Genomic DNA, 15769 nt, shown 5'->3' with positions numbered 1-15769 from the left:
GGTCCCTGGGCAGGGGTCCCTGCCCGCCACCTCTCTGGGACTCCTTCCTCTCCACCTTGTCCCCATCCAGGGTGCCCAGGTGGGGCTGGGGGTCTCTCCCCCTCAGCTGGGTGTCTCCTTGGGCTCTGCACCCCACGGGGACTGGAGCAGGGCTGGGCTGAGCACCCCTGGGGGTGGGCTGGGGGGTGTGTGAAGGTTTTGGGGTGCTCCCGTCCTCTCCCCTATGGCGGTGGGGCCACAGACCGGGGCTGGTGCACCCTCTGCTCCCACAGCATGTGTTGTGGGGGCCCAAAAAGGGTCTCCCCGGGCTGGGAGGGTGGGACCCTTTTGGTTTCCGAATGAAAGATATGGAAGCCTGAGGAAAAAATATGGAACGCTTCACGAATTTGCGTGTCATCCTTGCGCAGGGGCCATGCTAATCTTCTCTGTATCGTTCCAATTTTAGTATATGTGCTGCCGAAGCGAGCACGAATGTCAGCGCTTCCGCGACCGTATTTAAACCTCTTCTAATTCACAATTTTTAAGTCACGGGGGGTCACCCGAGCACTCCGTTTTAGATTCCTAAGCCTCTCCCCACAGATCCACTCTCCCAGACGATAGCCATCATTTTTATCTCCACATTCTCCTTTTTATGATAAATTTTGGCGTTTTCTTGGCTGCGATACCCTGCGGAGCGGCGCGCGGTGCATGGCGGGAGGGCCCCTACTTTGCATCCCGGGGCGGGGCGGGGACGGCCCTTGTCCTCCACCGTCCCGGCGTTCCCCGCGGCGCTCGCGCAGGCGCGTTGCCGCTGCCGTCGGTGCCGGCGGAGGAAGATGGCGGCGGGACGCTGAGGGGACGGGACCGGGCCGCTCCGCTCCGTGCCAGGACAGCCGTGCCGCCCGCTGCGCTCCGGGCCCGGTGACGGACTCTCTCCTCTCCATGGCCGCGGGGCCGGCCCTGGAGCCGCATCCCCGCTGGGCCTGCTCGGGCCGCGCCGCTCCCGGGCCCCGCCGAGGCAGCGGCCCGCTGAGCCCCGACGCCTGGCCCGGGCCCCGCCAGGCCTGACCGGCCCACCGCTCGGGACGCGTCTGCGTGCAGGACGCCGGGCCGGGTCCGGGGAGGCCTCTCCTAAGGAGAGCGGGCCGGGGGGTAGTGCCTGCGTGGCCCCCGCCACCGAGCAGCCCCCGGTGCGGGGCTTCTTCCCGGGCCCTCAGAGGCAGCACTTAACCCTCGCACCCCTCCGGAGCGGTCGCCCGGACCCGAGTCCGCTCAGCGGAGGAGGAACGGCTCCTCCGGCCCAGGTCAGCACCGCCGGTGCCCTTTGGCTGCCGGCCACAGCGCCAGGATGTCCGAGAACCAGCCCAACGCCAACAACCACCACCCGGCCCACAACAACGGGGGCGGCGGGGCCGCCGGGGGCAACAACCGCGGCGTCCGCAATCCCAACCTCAACCAGAACCCCTTGATCAATGTGCGCGACCGCCTCTTCCACGCGCTCTTCTTCAAGATGGCAGTGACCTACGCTCGCCTCTTCCCACCCTCCTTCCGCCGCGTCTTCGAGTTCTTCGTCCTCCTCAAGGTGAGGGGCAGCTTTATGGGGGGGCGTGGACTCTCCGCTTGCTGGCCTGCAGTCAGGCACTAGGGCATCAATTTCCTTATAAACACAAAAAAGCTTGGCTCTGCTAGAAGGTCCAGCCTGTGTTTGTGCCACCGGCCCCAAGCTGTCCACTGAGCTCCCGTGGGCCTTTCTTCTGTGAGAAAGACATGAGTTGTCATAATGGTCTGTGGTGGTCCCCGCATTGCCAGAGCTCTGGTACCAGATCTGGAAATAAAAAGGAAATCACCGAGCCAGCTTGATGAGCAGCCAGGCCGGCATGGGTCAGGTCCAGGGATGCGGGCGTGAAAGATTTCTCTTTCTGTTTCCAAGCAATCACTCGTTTAGGATACATTGTGTACGTGAGATACGCAATTGTTGGAGTTCCGTTAAGTCTTGTCTTTTCTGGAAGCGATTAATGCACAAACCCATTTTAACCCTATTTTTTTGTAGCAGTCAGCACCCTCAGCTGTGAGCGCAGTGTCACACCTCTGTGTACCAGGGTAAAAACCCACCTGCTTTATTGTTGATGCGGGTGAAGGGTTGGAGGCCCACAGAGGGCCTGTCAGTGTCCACGGGATGAACTGCCCATAGGTTAAATCCTGCACCGCGACTTCCAGGGCACATGCTGGCACTTCTTGCCAGCGCCAGTATGGGAAATCAGATATGGGGAAGCGAGGAGAGGAGTTTGCCAAGTGACAACAGCGTACTTCTGCTCTGAGTTTCTAAAATTCAGCCACTTAACACAAGAAAACATTTGGGACAACATACCTCATACTGCACATATAGATTTTTTCTCCCCTCCCAAGAAATGTTTGAGGTTTTAACATCTCTCTCTTTTTTTCCCCCATTGTATAACTGGATTCAGGCAGAGAGGGAGACTGGAAGGGGGATGTTGCTAAGGGTGAGGCTGTCAGGGTCTGGCTGGTAGCAGTTCCTGCTGCTGTTTGCTTTTCATCAAAGCACTCCTGAGGAAGTAAGAGTATTCACGGGGCGTCTGCAGAGAGCAGCCTGCTCCCGCCCACGGGGTTAGGAGTCAGCCAGACTTCAGCCCAGCCTCGGCTCTGTGCGCAGGGTACTGCTGAAGTCGGAGAGCGTGGTCCTGCGCTGCTGCCCCCAGAGTCCTGAAACTGCTCGTGGTTCTGCCGGCTTCATCGTGGCTCCTCCTGTGAGGAGGGAGGTGTTCTGATTTACCTTCCCCAGCGTCTTCCTATGCAGCTCCTCTGCAGATGTGATGTTTACCAGTCTGTTTATTCATAGCAAATAGGTCAAGAATGATATGTAGCAAGGACAGCTTGTTTAATTAGGAATGAGCATCTTAATGCAGTTGGAAGACGAGTGTATGAAACTCATCTGTACCACTTAACTGTACCAGCGTTTCTCGGAGCTTTCAGCTTTGAGCTTTGGACAGCATTGGGTAACATCGTGATAGATTTACCATCTTCGCTGTAGGGAGCGAATTTTGTTAGTCCGCTTTGTTTTGCTGTGACTCTATTGCTGTTCCTTGGAGTGAGCCAGGGCAAGGGAGTGGTGGTGCCCCGCGAGCCCAGCCCCAGCAGGCCAGCTCGACCTCCGCCATGGCAGAGCCCATACCTCGCAGCAGCGAATGGTGGATCTGAGCGCGGAGCTGGCGTGTCTGCCGTGGGTTTGTGTCATCCTGCTCCTGTGGTGGGTTGTTGAGGTTTGGTTCTTTCTGCCTTTGTAAAGCTGTGCGGTCTTCTCCGGGCTTCGACAGGAAACACTTAGTGCTGAGGAGGGAATGGTTGAAAGCCACGGATGTGTTTGTCTTTCTTTCAATGTGCCTTGGAGCCTTGGTGCTCTGTTTGGTCGGTTTGCAGGGCCTTATGTGGTGCTGGGGCCTGCGCGTGTGACCTGTGCTTTCAGCAGGACGTGTGTACTGCACAGGTATCAGTGGCAGCTCTGATCTTGTGAACAGGAGGAGATAGTTCTTGCTGCTGTCTCTGCTGTGTTCCCCTGCTGATACCATAGCGCTGAAATTGCCCCCGCTGGGGTTGGAAAGCATAAAAGCTCTTGTCCACTTGCAAATCCGTTAGTCTAAGTTAATCCGGTGCCTTTATGGGCAAAGAGGAGGTGGTTAAAACTGGGGAGTCTGTAAACAGGCCAAAGTTGGTTGGGCTGATGGGTCTCTGCTTTGTTTCTTGCTGTGTGTAGGCTCTCTTTGTGCTCTTCATCCTGGCTTACATTCACATCGCCTTCTCCCGCTCGCCCATTAACTGCTTGGAGCACGTCCGAGACAAATGGCCACGCGATGGCATCTTGCGGGTGGAAATACAGCGCAACTCAAGCCGAGCCCCCATCTTCCTGCAATTCTGTGGTGTTGAGAAGTTCCCAGGAATGGTAGTTGAATCCACAGCTGAGGAAGAGGAGGAGGAAGAGGAGGAAATGACTGTGGATATGTTTGAAAACAGCTCTATCAAGGTAAAGACGCGTTCCTTATGCACGGAGGGAAGATGGGGACTTGGTTGTCGGTTTGGAGAGAAACAGTTTGTTAGTGCAGTCATCTTAAGTATGCCACAGTCCCTCTGTGATCCCTCGGTCACCTGGAAACAGAGCGTGTTCCTTGGCTTTCCTGAATCTCCATGTTAGCCTCTGGTGGTTTAAGATAGAAATTAGAGCCTGAGAAGTTGGCTCTTGTCCTCCTTTTGGTGGTGGGGGCCTTTGCTGGGGGCAGAGAGAGAGCACAGAAGATGGGAGCTGAAGTGACTGCTAATGTAACTTTCCCTGCCATGGTTTTCCAACAGTTTGAGCTGGATATCGAGCCCAAGGTGTTCCTCAAGCCATCCCGGGTGAGCAGCACCGAGGCGCTGACCCGCAACGAAAGCCAGGAATTCTCGTTTAGTGAAGCAGCCACTAAAGGTATGCAGCCTCTGAGGGAGACTGTGTCCGAGTTTGAGATGCTAGCCAGAGCAGGTAAAGACAACTTATGCTGCTATCTGTGCTCTCTCCTTCCCCTGCCCCGTGCATCTTCCCTGCACGTCTCCTTCCTTCTGGCTTCTCTGGGCACGTGCATAATAACCTTAATTGTCTTCCCTGATGCGTTCCCCTGTGGTTAATTGTGTCAATACTAACAACAGATCCACAGTGATATCTGTCCTTCGGCTGGAGGGAGGCTAGGAGTCGGGGCTCATCTGGGCTATAAAATTTGCCAAAGCCTCTTGGTCTGGCATCGTGTTTCTGCAGTGATCAGTACCAGATAGCTCAGATGAACGCGAACCTCCCTCTTCTGAGCAGTCTGCCGTCCTCTTCAGATCTGCAGGGATCCCACTGCCAGCGCACATTCCTCTGCGTATTAACAGGGTTTGGGCCATATTTTGGGTCCCTGAGTCAACACCAGTACTTGAAATAGCTAATTAATCCTGAAAGCCACCGAGCAAGTTTTATTGGATTGCGAGATGAGGCATTGCTGCTCTGCATCGTTCAGGATATCATCCTGCTTTATCCCTCCCCTTGTTCCAGCACAACTTAAGCTGTTAATGTCTCATAAACTCTAGAGGGAGATTTAGTGGCTTTGTATTATTTAAAATGGAATTCCACTGTTGGAAAACTTCTGTTTCCTAGTGGTTAGGGGAGGAAATCTATTAAAAAATATTGATGTTAAAATAGAAACAGGGCGATCGGATTCTTATTTAATTTGTCTTTTTCACCTATGCTTTTATCCCTGGAAAGAGTGCAATTCTTTGCTCTTCAGAAGTACTGGCTGTTCTCGCTGTGGAGGATTGTGAGACTGGACACTGCAGTAGCGCTGTTCCCTTGGTCTTGCAGTGGTTTTGCTTGATGTTGATCCAGAACTCATTAGTCCTGAATTTAAGATCATTAAGTCGCGTAAGACTGGAGAGCAGTAAATATTTTTGGTGCAATACCTTTATTAATAGTTGCCCAAGTTCTGTAAGAGAGTCGCATTGTGCAGCGCTGTGAGCGCTGCTGGGCTGCGCCTTCATTTGCTGAACGCCTGGTTGGGAACAATCCAGCAACGTGGTGGGAGAGAGAATTGTGCTGCTTCCCAACGTAGTTAAAAAAAAATCATCTTTTCAAATGGGTCCTGAATATTTTTTTTGTTTTTATTGTTTTTCCACATTTCTTGTGCTATAAGTACATCGAATTTGATGTTTAGACAGAATATTTTACCGCGAAAAAATGTTTTATGCTACAAAGGAAGTAATTTTTTTGTTGATGTTCAAACACTTTATTTCCATTTGATCTTAAAACTGTTTTATAATGGAAACAAAACATGAAACAAACACAGCAGCCTGTGTTTGCTGCCCAAGAAGTGGGATCAGAGGCGGGGAAGTAAAGTGGGCGTTTCTGTCAGGCAGGTACATTTTCTTTAAGTTGTTGTATCCTTTTAACATTCTGTGCTGTGGTGCTGTGAGATGCCTGACAGCTGCCTCCCGTTGCCTCTTCCGAGACATGCTGTGACAGTTTGAAAGATCAGGGATTCAATTGCTTGTCTCCGACTTAGCAGGAGGTTTTGTCCTTTCGGAGATAATGTAGCAAAAAGCATCTATTTTGAACCTTTCTTTAAAAAGAAAAAAAAAATACAAAGAAAAATCAAGGAAACTTCAGGCACCAAATTTTTTTTTGGAGAGCTGTAATTGCTCCTGCCTTTAGTTTTGAGATTTGTAATTGCAGCAGTGACCTCTGTCTCCTGAGAAGTGTAGTGCTTTTGCCCTGTGGAGTGTTTACTTGGTGTTCAGCGGGTGTAAAGTGTATTTTCTCGCAGTTTCCTAAACAATATAGAAAGCAGAAATCGAACGGAACAGCAGCAAGTGGTCTAGGGCTCACAAGGCAAAAATGTGGGCAGATTCTGGACAGTGTTTGACACAGCTTGGAACCACTGCCCTGATGCTTTCCCAGACATTTCACATTAAGGACTAACATCAAGGGAATGGGCTGCAATTTCAAAGAGTTTGCATTGATTTGTTTTAAATCGGTTGAAGGAAGCCTAGAGCCTGTGTTTGCCACTGATTCTCTTTTCCAGAACATGGTGGGAGGGAGGGAGGGAATCCAGAGGTGTTATTTGTTCTTGGTAATTGATTGCAAAGCCTGCTGCTGAGCTTGCCTCCTGCCCTCTCCGCAGTGTGGCCGCAGGAGGAGTACATCGTGGAGTACTCGCTGGAGTACGGGTTTCTGCGCCTGTCCCAGAGCACTCGCCAGCGCCTCAGCATCCCCGTCATGGTGGTGACTTTGGGTGAGTGAAGGAGCCAGCCCGCCCTGGTGCAGGGGTGGGTGAGCGCTCTGCAGAGATACCTACGCGCTGTTTCCTCTTTAGTCTTGTGGAAACTATTTATAACAGTTGATGGCGCTCATTTTCCACGTAGGAGAGCTTCTCTATGGAGGCTTTATTGCTTTAGTAGGTCATACCTTTCCAAGAGGAGTAGTGTGAAATGGTGGAGCCTGTTTCAGTGAGCCCTAACGTTACGTCCAGCAGTTTTCTCACTGAGGAAGGAAGAGCCTCTTGGTACTGAAGATCTGGGCTCAGCGTGGAGCAGCAGCAGCAGCGCAATGTTAGAGCCCAGTGGCAAGAGCAATTGTGCGTGTGTCAGGGACGATACTGAGCAGATCTGCTTGGCACTGTCTCAGCGCACTTCTGTGCCCCTCTTAGCACCTGCAGACCATTTTCCTGGAACAGTGGTCTCTTCTCCTGGCATTTGCTGCATTAAAACCTGTCCGGGTCAGGAATCAAGCCTTCTCATACCTGTGAACTTAATTGATCTGTAACGAGCTGTTAGTGCAGCAGTCAGACTAGATTTCATTACTTACTCCTAAACAAACTGAAGTGCAGCTGGGCTGGAGTATTAAGCAGTTATCCCATATAGATAATGGGCCGTTTCCATGTTAAATGTCTATTTACTGACCTGGGTTTTCCGATTCAGCGAGACAAATTCCTTCTTAAGTATCCTAGTAATTTACTGAAAAATTATTTGTGTCCATGCTTCCCGTTTTGCTTAGATTTGGGTTAATTTTACAAGCTGATCAGTGTTTGTACAGTAGAAAGCTGTACCAGCCTCATGAGATGGGATTGAACAGCCTTCGTTAGTGCTCAGAGCCGTGGGGAGGCGTTCGCGTGTCCTGCGCTGCAGGAGGGTGGGTGGGGGTGGCGGGCCCCAGCAGTGTCCCGCGGAGCCCAACTGATGGCTAAGAAGTCTCGGCCTGGCCCTCTGAGTCTTGCCAGAACTCGTTTCTCTGGGCCATTACTTGGGGTGAGCCTAGGGAGGTAGTCCAAGGCAAATTCCCTTTACGTCTGTGCCAACAGAGAGTATGACAGCCCTGATGTAATTCTTACGGCCTGATTGACATTAGCATTTTGACAGCGTGGCTAGATTTGTCGGGGTGTGACGTTTTCCCTCCCAGTCCTGCCCAATTTAGTTATATTGCTAAAGGTCTGAGCACAGACGCGGGTCTGCTCTCAATTGTGTCCTTTGAGTGATGAGAGGACTGTGTGCTTGCCTTGCCACCTCTGTTCATACCTTAAGCCGCAATCTGAATGTTTTTTTTTTTTTTTGTCTTCTCTGTAGATCCTACCAGGGATCAGTGCTTCGGGGACAGGTTCAGCCGCCTGTTGCTGGACGAGTTTCTGGGTTATGATGACATCCTCATGTCAAGTGTCAAAGCTTTAGCTGAAAATGAAGAAAACAAAGGTAAAGCTTGGAGGAATCGCTTTCAGCAGCTGAGCAGAGCAGTTGATGCTTTTCTGTGGATGCATGAATATCATCTTCTGACTATTGATTAATCTCTATGCAGGGAACAGTTCCTTGTGTTACGTAGAGATGTTACTGTCAAGGACAAAATGAAAGAAGCAGGAGGGGAGAAGTGTCTGCAAACGTGATTTCCTACTGCCTTATTGCACTGCGTAACAATCAGAGTGCTGCTGTGAGGAGCTGTTGCCACAGACTTGCTTTAAATCCTATTCCTTTAGAAGGCAGTGGAAGTTTGTTCTTAGTTTGTGGGTTAATCACGCTGAGCTTGTGTGTTTGTGTTTGTTTTTTTCCTCCAGGTTTCCTTCGCAATGTGGTGTCTGGGGAGCACTATCGCTTTGTCAGCATGTGGATGGCCAGGACTTCGTATCTGGCAGCCTTTGTCATCATGGTCATATTTGTAAGTTGACAGGAACTGGACGTTGCCTGGACTCTGCGCGCGGTGCTGGTCAGCATATGTTTGATGTAACAGCACAGGCCTGAGCTCTCATCTGCTTTTAAAGCTAAACTGATAGAGTATGAGGTTCTGTTCTGGTTTGGTTTTTTGTTTTTTGTTTTTTTTTTTAATGTCTGTTCTTAAAGTCCTAACAGAGAAACAAACAGAGGAGCTGAAATGGAATGACATCATGGCTTTGTTGTCAAAAGGGCGATTGTCGAGGTTTTGGCTAAATTGGCCAACGGCCGGCGACAGATGCCCCCCCCCCCAGCCTCTTGTACATGGGGAGGAGGAGGAGAGATAAAGAGATTTATGAGTTTAGAAGAAACTAAACTACTTTAATGAAATATTAATAATGAAATAAAAAAGGAAAATGATGCAATAGATACAGTATATACAAAACTGTACTAAGCTCCCAGGATGATGTCACCGTCAGGCACTGGGGAAGTCCCAGGCTGGACTCAGCGACGGGTGGGAACTGGATTCCACAGATGGAGTCAGGAACTCACAAATTGGGATCAAAGGCAGACGAACAGACAGGGTCCTCCTCGGACATCAGCCACTGAAGGAAGAGCATTGACCCTTTGATCCCTCAGCTTTTATACTGAGCATGGGGCAGATGGGATGGAATACCCCTGTTGGTCATTTTTGGGTCACCTCTCCTGTCCGCTCCTCCCTGCAGGTGGGACCTCTCTACGCTTTTCCACTTCCGACCCTCCAATGGGGCAAGTAACAAAATTAGCTGACCTTGGTTGTTGTAGCAATAAGTATAAGCAAGAGCCTCTCTGCGTGCCATTCCTTGGCACAAGCTGTAAACGTTGGTCTTATCACTCTGAGTGAACCGTTTTAGACACAACATGCTGTTTATTCCAGAGAGTTAGAAGAGGCCTAGCTAAGAAATAAAATTACTGAACAGAAAGTTGGTTCTGTTTTACCTCAAACCAGGACAGCGACTCAGGTTCGGGAGTCTGTAAGCGTAGTTAAACACTCAGGTTACCAGGGCACGAAGTGTGGAATTTTGTCCTCTGAAATTTTTCAGAACAGGTCTAACTAATTGCCAGGAGTGATCAAGATAGAGCCAGGTCTCCTGTGATTATGTGTGAGACGAGGTGATTACAGATAAGCGTTAGACGAGATCCCAAGTGATAACTAAGCCCGCGTTCGTAGTCTTGGGTGACTGTCTCCCTTTGTGTCTGCCCGTCCACTGATGTACAATAATACTGTGGCCAGTGAGAGAGGAGGAAACGAGCGCAGGTGGCTGTTGTCGGAGCGGCATTATGAGCTGCTGGGAGGAGCACAGATGTAGGATGGGAAGAAACCCTAGTTCCAGCTCTGCTGCTGCTGTTTGGTTTGGCCCCTGCTCAAATATTCAGAATCGGTCTCTTTACAAACAAATTACTTACTGTCTATTTCACTGCAGTAATACAAAGATTAATTGCTGTTTGTGAAGTCCTAATTACTCTTTGGGAAATCGGTCTGCAGAGCTCAAACTAACAAATGTGGGATATGCGCAGCACGCTGTGCAGCATTGCGAGTCCGAGCTTGTCTGTCCAGGCCTCCGTGATTCTGAAAGCGACTCTGTGGACCTGTGCAGCTCTAACGCTGGCTTCTGTTCTTCTGTTTCAGACTCTGTCCGTTTCGATGCTGTTGCGATACTCGCACCATCAGATCTTTGTCTTCATTGGTAAGGATTTTCTAAGGGATTTAGGGTGTACTGGACACTCTGCCTACTCCAGCACAGCGTATCGTGTAGATAGTCTTGACTGTCACTTAGAGGGGTCCTGCATGTAGCTGCACAGGGAGTATATCCCCCATAACCCCCTGTCACCATGCTCGAGAGAGCTGTTGTGTCTCTCGACAAGTATCCGGGACGGCGGGCTTCACAGCACGCTGCAGTGCTCTGAATGGCGAGTGATGCGGGGGTGGGAGGGTTTCGTGGCCCCACATCCACTTCGTGTTACAGTGTGTTTTCCTTCTTGCAGTTGACCTGTTACAGATGCTGGAAATGAACATGACAATTGCGTTCCCTGCAGCTCCCCTCCTCACTGTCATTCTGGCTCTAGTAGGTAAGGACGTTACCTGCTAGAAAATAGGAAAGTGTCATTCCCTGTTCTGACCTGCCATGGCAGGTGGTTAGCGTGTCCGCTCATCATAAGGCGGAAGGCTCTGGATTTTGATGGCACAGTGAGCTGCATTGTCCTTCTGGGTCCCTGGAAAAGCAGTTCATTTGGAAATCACATCAACTGAAGCTTTGTCTGTCCCTTTAGTTCATTTCAGATTCGTACTTCCTGTGACCACGTTGCATTATCACAATTTGAATTTAAAAAAACAACCAACAACAAAACCCCCGAAATCTGCGCCGTCTGGAGCCAGCTGATGCTCTGGCCTGTGTAGCAACTGCAGTCAGCAGTGAAACATGTTTGGCCTTATCCTCGTTAAACAGAGCTAATTTATCCTGCTGTGGTTCTTCGCTGTGCAGTCATACGGCCCCAGCTGAGGACATGACAGAGGATTCCTTCACGTGCCCCTTTGGGGGAAGCGCTTTGCCGCACTGGGGGGTGTTGCGCTGCAGCGTGCTGATCTCGGACACCCTCTGTCCCGTAGGTATGGAGGCCATTATGTCTGAATTCTTCAATGACACCACAACTGCGTTTTACATCATCCTGATCGTCTGGCTGGCTGACCAATACGATGCCATCTGTTGCCACACCAATACGAGCAAGAGGCATTGGCTCAGGTAAGAGCTGGGACCTCATGCCCGTACTGCGTGTCCTCGCTGCCAGTCCCGTTCTCTGGTGGGAGGCTGCTTCGGATCCTTCCCAGCCCTCCCAGGCAGGAGGGCTTCGGCTCGACAGCTTCCATGTGTCTCCCTGGGAGCTGCCCTGCATGTCACAGCATCCAAAGTGCAATTGCTTCCACTTCGGGTTTGTGCCTGGATGTCAAGAGTCACCTCAGTCCTTTCCCTGCCCTTTGTGTTTCTCTGTTGAAGACCTGTTTGTAGCGAGGCAATTCTAATTAGCTGTTAGTGGCAGTCTGCACCACCCTGTGCCCAGTGCCCCAGCTCAGAACGGAGTTAGGACTAGAACGCAGCTCACGTTTGTCCTGTCAATTGCCATATCCTGATATTTACTGCCTTTCTGTCCAGGTTCTTCTATCTGTACCACTTTGCCTTCTATGCTTACCACTATCGATTCAACGGGCAGTACAGCAGCCTGGCTCTCGTCACCTCCTGGCTTTTCATCCAGGTGAGTCGCTGCCACTTGCGCTGCACGTTAGCACAACCGGCCGCGTGGCGGCAGGTGCCATCCCGTCAGTTCAGTCCTGGTCACTCCACACGCCTGAGAGGCATCTGCCTGCCTGCGATTTGAATTGCTACCTGGCTGATTTTAAGAGCACAGCAGGTTGGGAGCAAAGTGAAGGAAATAACTGCATTTGGGGCTCTATCAAACTTCTTGTGAAGCAGAGTTTTGAGTAGCAATCTTTATTTATAGAAGAGGGTGAAATAGTCCCTGGTTTGGAAATGGAACAGCAGGAGGAGGCTATTGAACAGCAGGACTTTTGGTCGCTGGCTCAAATGCAGCCACGTGGCTGACAATAGGCTGATGTCAAGTGAGTTGAAGGTGTTAGGGAAGGATTTCTGTCCTGTCTTTCTGGAAGAAACCCCACTGAGGATCTCCCGTGCAGAGGCTGAGGAGTGAAGGCCTGTGCAGTGATTCGCTGGCAAGACCAGCTCCAAAGTGATGTATCCAGTATCCTGGTTCAAGCAAGGCTTCTGTGTGTCTCTGGCTGTTGCCTTGCCCCCTTTCTCTCTGCAGGGTGGAGACAGGGACCTGAGGGTGGGCCAGAGAAATGCCTTTACGCTTCTTGTTCTCAGCCCTTAGAAGGGAAGAGAGGTTGTACTCCATTGCCTGTCTTCAGAGAGAAACTGTAAAAGCTCTGACAGCAGCTTGCAGGAATCGTAGCGGAAGGGATAAATCTGTCCAAAATTTCAGATAACCTCTTGGCTATCAGAGCAGCCGAATTCTCTGGTCCCTGTCTTTACAGCGAGAGGAAAGCATAGTTTTCTAAGGTATGTCTGGGCTCGTGGCCCAGGGAGTGACTCCTTTCCCTTTGCCTTCTCTAGCATTCGATGATTTACTTCTTCCATCACTATGAGCTGCCAGCCATCCTCCAGCAGATCAGGATCCAGGAGATGCTGCTGCAGAACCAGCAGGTGGGCCAGGGGACGCAGACCACGCTCCAAGACAACCTCAACAACAACACTACAGCTGCCCCCGTGGATGTGGGGAGCCGCCGGCCCCACCTGCCCGCCGGGCCCTCCGGGGAGAGCAGTGGCCCGGCTGCCCTGACTCCCAGCGAGGCCACCAGCGTCATCGCCGCTGCCACAGCGGCTTCTGTGGGCAGCGATCTGAACTGGGTGGCCGAGACAGCCGCCATCGTCACAGAAGCCTCGTTTCTCTCTGACCTGAGCACTACCCTCCTGGAGCCAAATGTGGTGCACGAAGCCATGGCCAACGGGAACCCTCAGGATGCCGCCACCGCCTCCGGTTTGGTTGCCCGCATCAGGGTCAGCAGCGACCACCCGGAGACGGCCATGGGCTCCATCACCATTGAAGTCACTTCAACATCTGTGGTGGCTGCAGCAGATGTTCCCCCTGCCGCAGAGGCGGCACCGGCTGCGCCCCTCGTCCCGCTGCAGGAGGAGGGGGCCTCCGTCCCCAGCCCTTCCCTTCCTGCGCAGACTGAGGCTGTCGAGGGCGCAGACAGCCAAGCAAAGCCTAGCGGCAAGAACTGTGTTGCAAACAGCAGCGTGGCAGAGACCCCTCCAGCCGCTGCAGAGGACACTGATCAGGACAGACGCTTGGGTCGCGCTCTCGGGGACCGGGGGCAAAGCAGCCCGTGCCCAGCACCAGCGGATAGTACGTCGAGCTCCAAACCGTGCTCGGAGCCAGACTTGCGGAGCCTGTCTTGAGTCCCTGTTACTGTAATTCTGGACTGCCAGGGGGGCATTTGGATTTCGTTTGTTACTATTTCTCACTTCACCATCATCCTTAACCCATGAATTCCTCTTAGCGGAGGCAGAGCAGCTGGGACAGAGAAAAGGGGCTGCAGTGAACTCCCCTGGGAAAAGCACGTGTATGAGAGGCTGCAGGGACGGAGGGACGAGGCCTTGGCTCCCGCAGCCTGCGCGGCTCAGGGCCCTCGTGCCACGGCTGCAGGCGAGCGGGCTACCTGCCTCCAGCCCTGCAGCTGGCTCGGTGCCACAGCTTTTCCTTGCCCCCAGCTTCGCCCCCTGCGGTCGCGTTTGCAGTCCAGGTGCTGTTCAACAAGTGTGAGCTGCTTTGTGACAGACCCTGCGTGTGTGTGTGTGGCGGCTTTTTGGTTAGAATCGCAACTGCGTATGAACAGGGAGAGCGTTTTCAGACATCCCTGGGAGAGCCACAGAGGAGAGACCTGGTCAGCTTTCCTTCTTCAGGGGAAGAGGAGCTTAAGACCTTCCCCAAACACTAGATCTGCTCACGCCAGGGCAAAGCTGGGCAATAACCAAAGCAGAAGCTGCAGTTCAGCCCCGTTTATTTCTGTCCTTGAACTTCCCTCAGTCAGTGGGTTTGGGGGTAAAAGCTTCCATCCCAGGAGAGGTGCGTTGGGCTGGGGTTGACTCTTGTGCTGGTCAGCCCTGGAGAAGTGCGGTCCCTTCTGCTGCTGGTGACCTCTCCCAGGGGTTTGGGAATTCGGCCTCTCTTAGATGTATGTGCCCAGCGTAAGCGGGAGCCCCTGGCGCAGGCGAAGGGTCTCAATATCTGCTGGGAACCGGTCTGTGGCGTGGGTGTCTGCAGCGACATTTGGGATGAGGACAGCAGCTCTGTCTCTGTACAGCTCTGCTTTCAGCACCTGCTGCTGGGGGTGATGTAGTTTGCTTTTCAGTGCCTTGTCCCTCAAAGGGGACACGTTTGCATTTAAGATCAGCCCCATCCATCCCAGAGGGGAGATCGGCTTTTCACTGGCTGAACTGTTGCATGAGGTGGTTTAGCAAAGAACCAAAACACTAAAGCCAAGACATTTCAGCTTATTTTCCCTCCCTTCCCTGGCAGCAGAGGTGAAGCTGGCCGTGCCCGACCCCCCCCTGCACCGCAGACGGCTGAGCGGGTACCCCGGGGCTGAGCTGGGGGGCTGGCACGGGGACCGGCTGCCCCCGAAGATGGGCTGGAGCCACGCGAGGCCATGGCTGGGAGGAGGGTTTGGGTTTGTAGGTAGAGCAGAGCGATGCAGGAGCGTGTTGTGTCTGTAGGGCTGAGAGGAGCTCGGGGAGGAGCGTGGTGGAAGGGCAGCGCTGGGAGGTGACGCCTGGGGGACTCCGCTCTCTGAGGGGAGCGGGTGGCTGGGGAAACGTCCCCGATTCAGCCTTGTCTCCCCACAGCTGGGCAGCGCCTGCGGAGTCCATCTCCTGTGGAGGGCTCTTGCGTGCGTTTCCGCGTCTTCCACCAGGAAAGGGTTTCCCTGCCAGCACCGCAGGGACTCGCAACCCCGGCTTCACTTTCTCTGCCTTTCCCACCCAGGCGCCCTCCCATCCTTTTCTTTTTCTTTGCTTTTTCTCTCGAGGAGCCCTGGGTGTTGCCGTGGGGAGTGGGGGAGCCCGCTCGTGCCCAGCGTGTCGCCGCCTCCTGCAGCCAGCCTTCCTGGGAAGGGGCCTCGGCGGCTCCTGCCTCCGGCGTGGATGTGCCAGAGCCCGAGAGCAAGGAATAATCGTAGGCTTTTAAGAGGAGCGGGTGGGTGGGAGGGGAAGCTGAGGGGGGGAAACAAACCAAATGATTTGATGAATGAAGAGTAGAGTTCATTCTATTTAATTAATGTACAAAATGTGTTTGTATATAATAATAAATATTATATCTAACAGCTGCTGTGGTGCTGCTCTGGTGTCCTGCTAGCCGTTTGTGCTGGGTTCTCCTGCTGGAGGTTGAGGTGTGAGGAGCCGGGGGTGCGGGTGCAGCACGTCGAGCCCTCGGCCGAGCCCTGCGTGCCCCGGTTCGGCTCGGGGAGGGG

General features: G+C 52.7%; 1 protein-coding gene and 1 non-coding gene across 3 annotated transcripts; one reads left to right on the top strand and one right to left on the bottom strand.

Annotated features, from left to right (window-relative positions):
• Positions 1 to 362: 362 nt before the first annotated feature.
• Positions 363 to 469, bottom strand: LOC141734417 (U6 spliceosomal RNA). Its single transcript, XR_012584522.1, has one exon. It is a non-coding gene; the product is annotated as a U6 spliceosomal RNA (small nuclear RNA).
• A 300-nt stretch (positions 470 to 769) lies between these two features.
• TMEM259 (transmembrane protein 259) lies at positions 770 to 15511 on the top strand. 2 transcript variants are annotated; one of them, XM_074565501.1, is made up of 11 exons: positions 770 to 1561; positions 3749 to 4015; positions 4339 to 4507; positions 6675 to 6785; positions 8113 to 8235; positions 8592 to 8692; positions 10355 to 10412; positions 10711 to 10794; positions 11333 to 11465; positions 11874 to 11973; positions 12852 to 15511. In XM_074565501.1, the coding sequence occupies exons 1-11, from the start codon at positions 1328 to 1330 to the stop codon at positions 13698 to 13700; spliced, it is 2229 nt and encodes a 742-aa protein (XP_074421602.1). In that variant the 5' UTR covers positions 770 to 1327; the 3' UTR covers positions 13701 to 15511. The 2 variants fall into 2 exon arrangements, with proteins under 2 accessions (XP_074421602.1, XP_074421603.1); XM_074565502.1 differs by having other exon boundaries at positions 792 to 1561; positions 4339 to 4453.
• Positions 15512 to 15769: the final 258 nt, after the last annotated feature.

This window comes from Larus michahellis, chromosome 23, assembly GCF_964199755.1.
Source record: "Larus michahellis chromosome 23, bLarMic1.1, whole genome shotgun sequence".
NCBI classification, from domain to species: domain Eukaryota; kingdom Metazoa; phylum Chordata; class Aves; order Charadriiformes; family Laridae; genus Larus; species Larus michahellis.
Note: the sequence above shows the minus strand (reverse complement) of the source record. Positions and strands in the feature narration are given on the sequence as shown.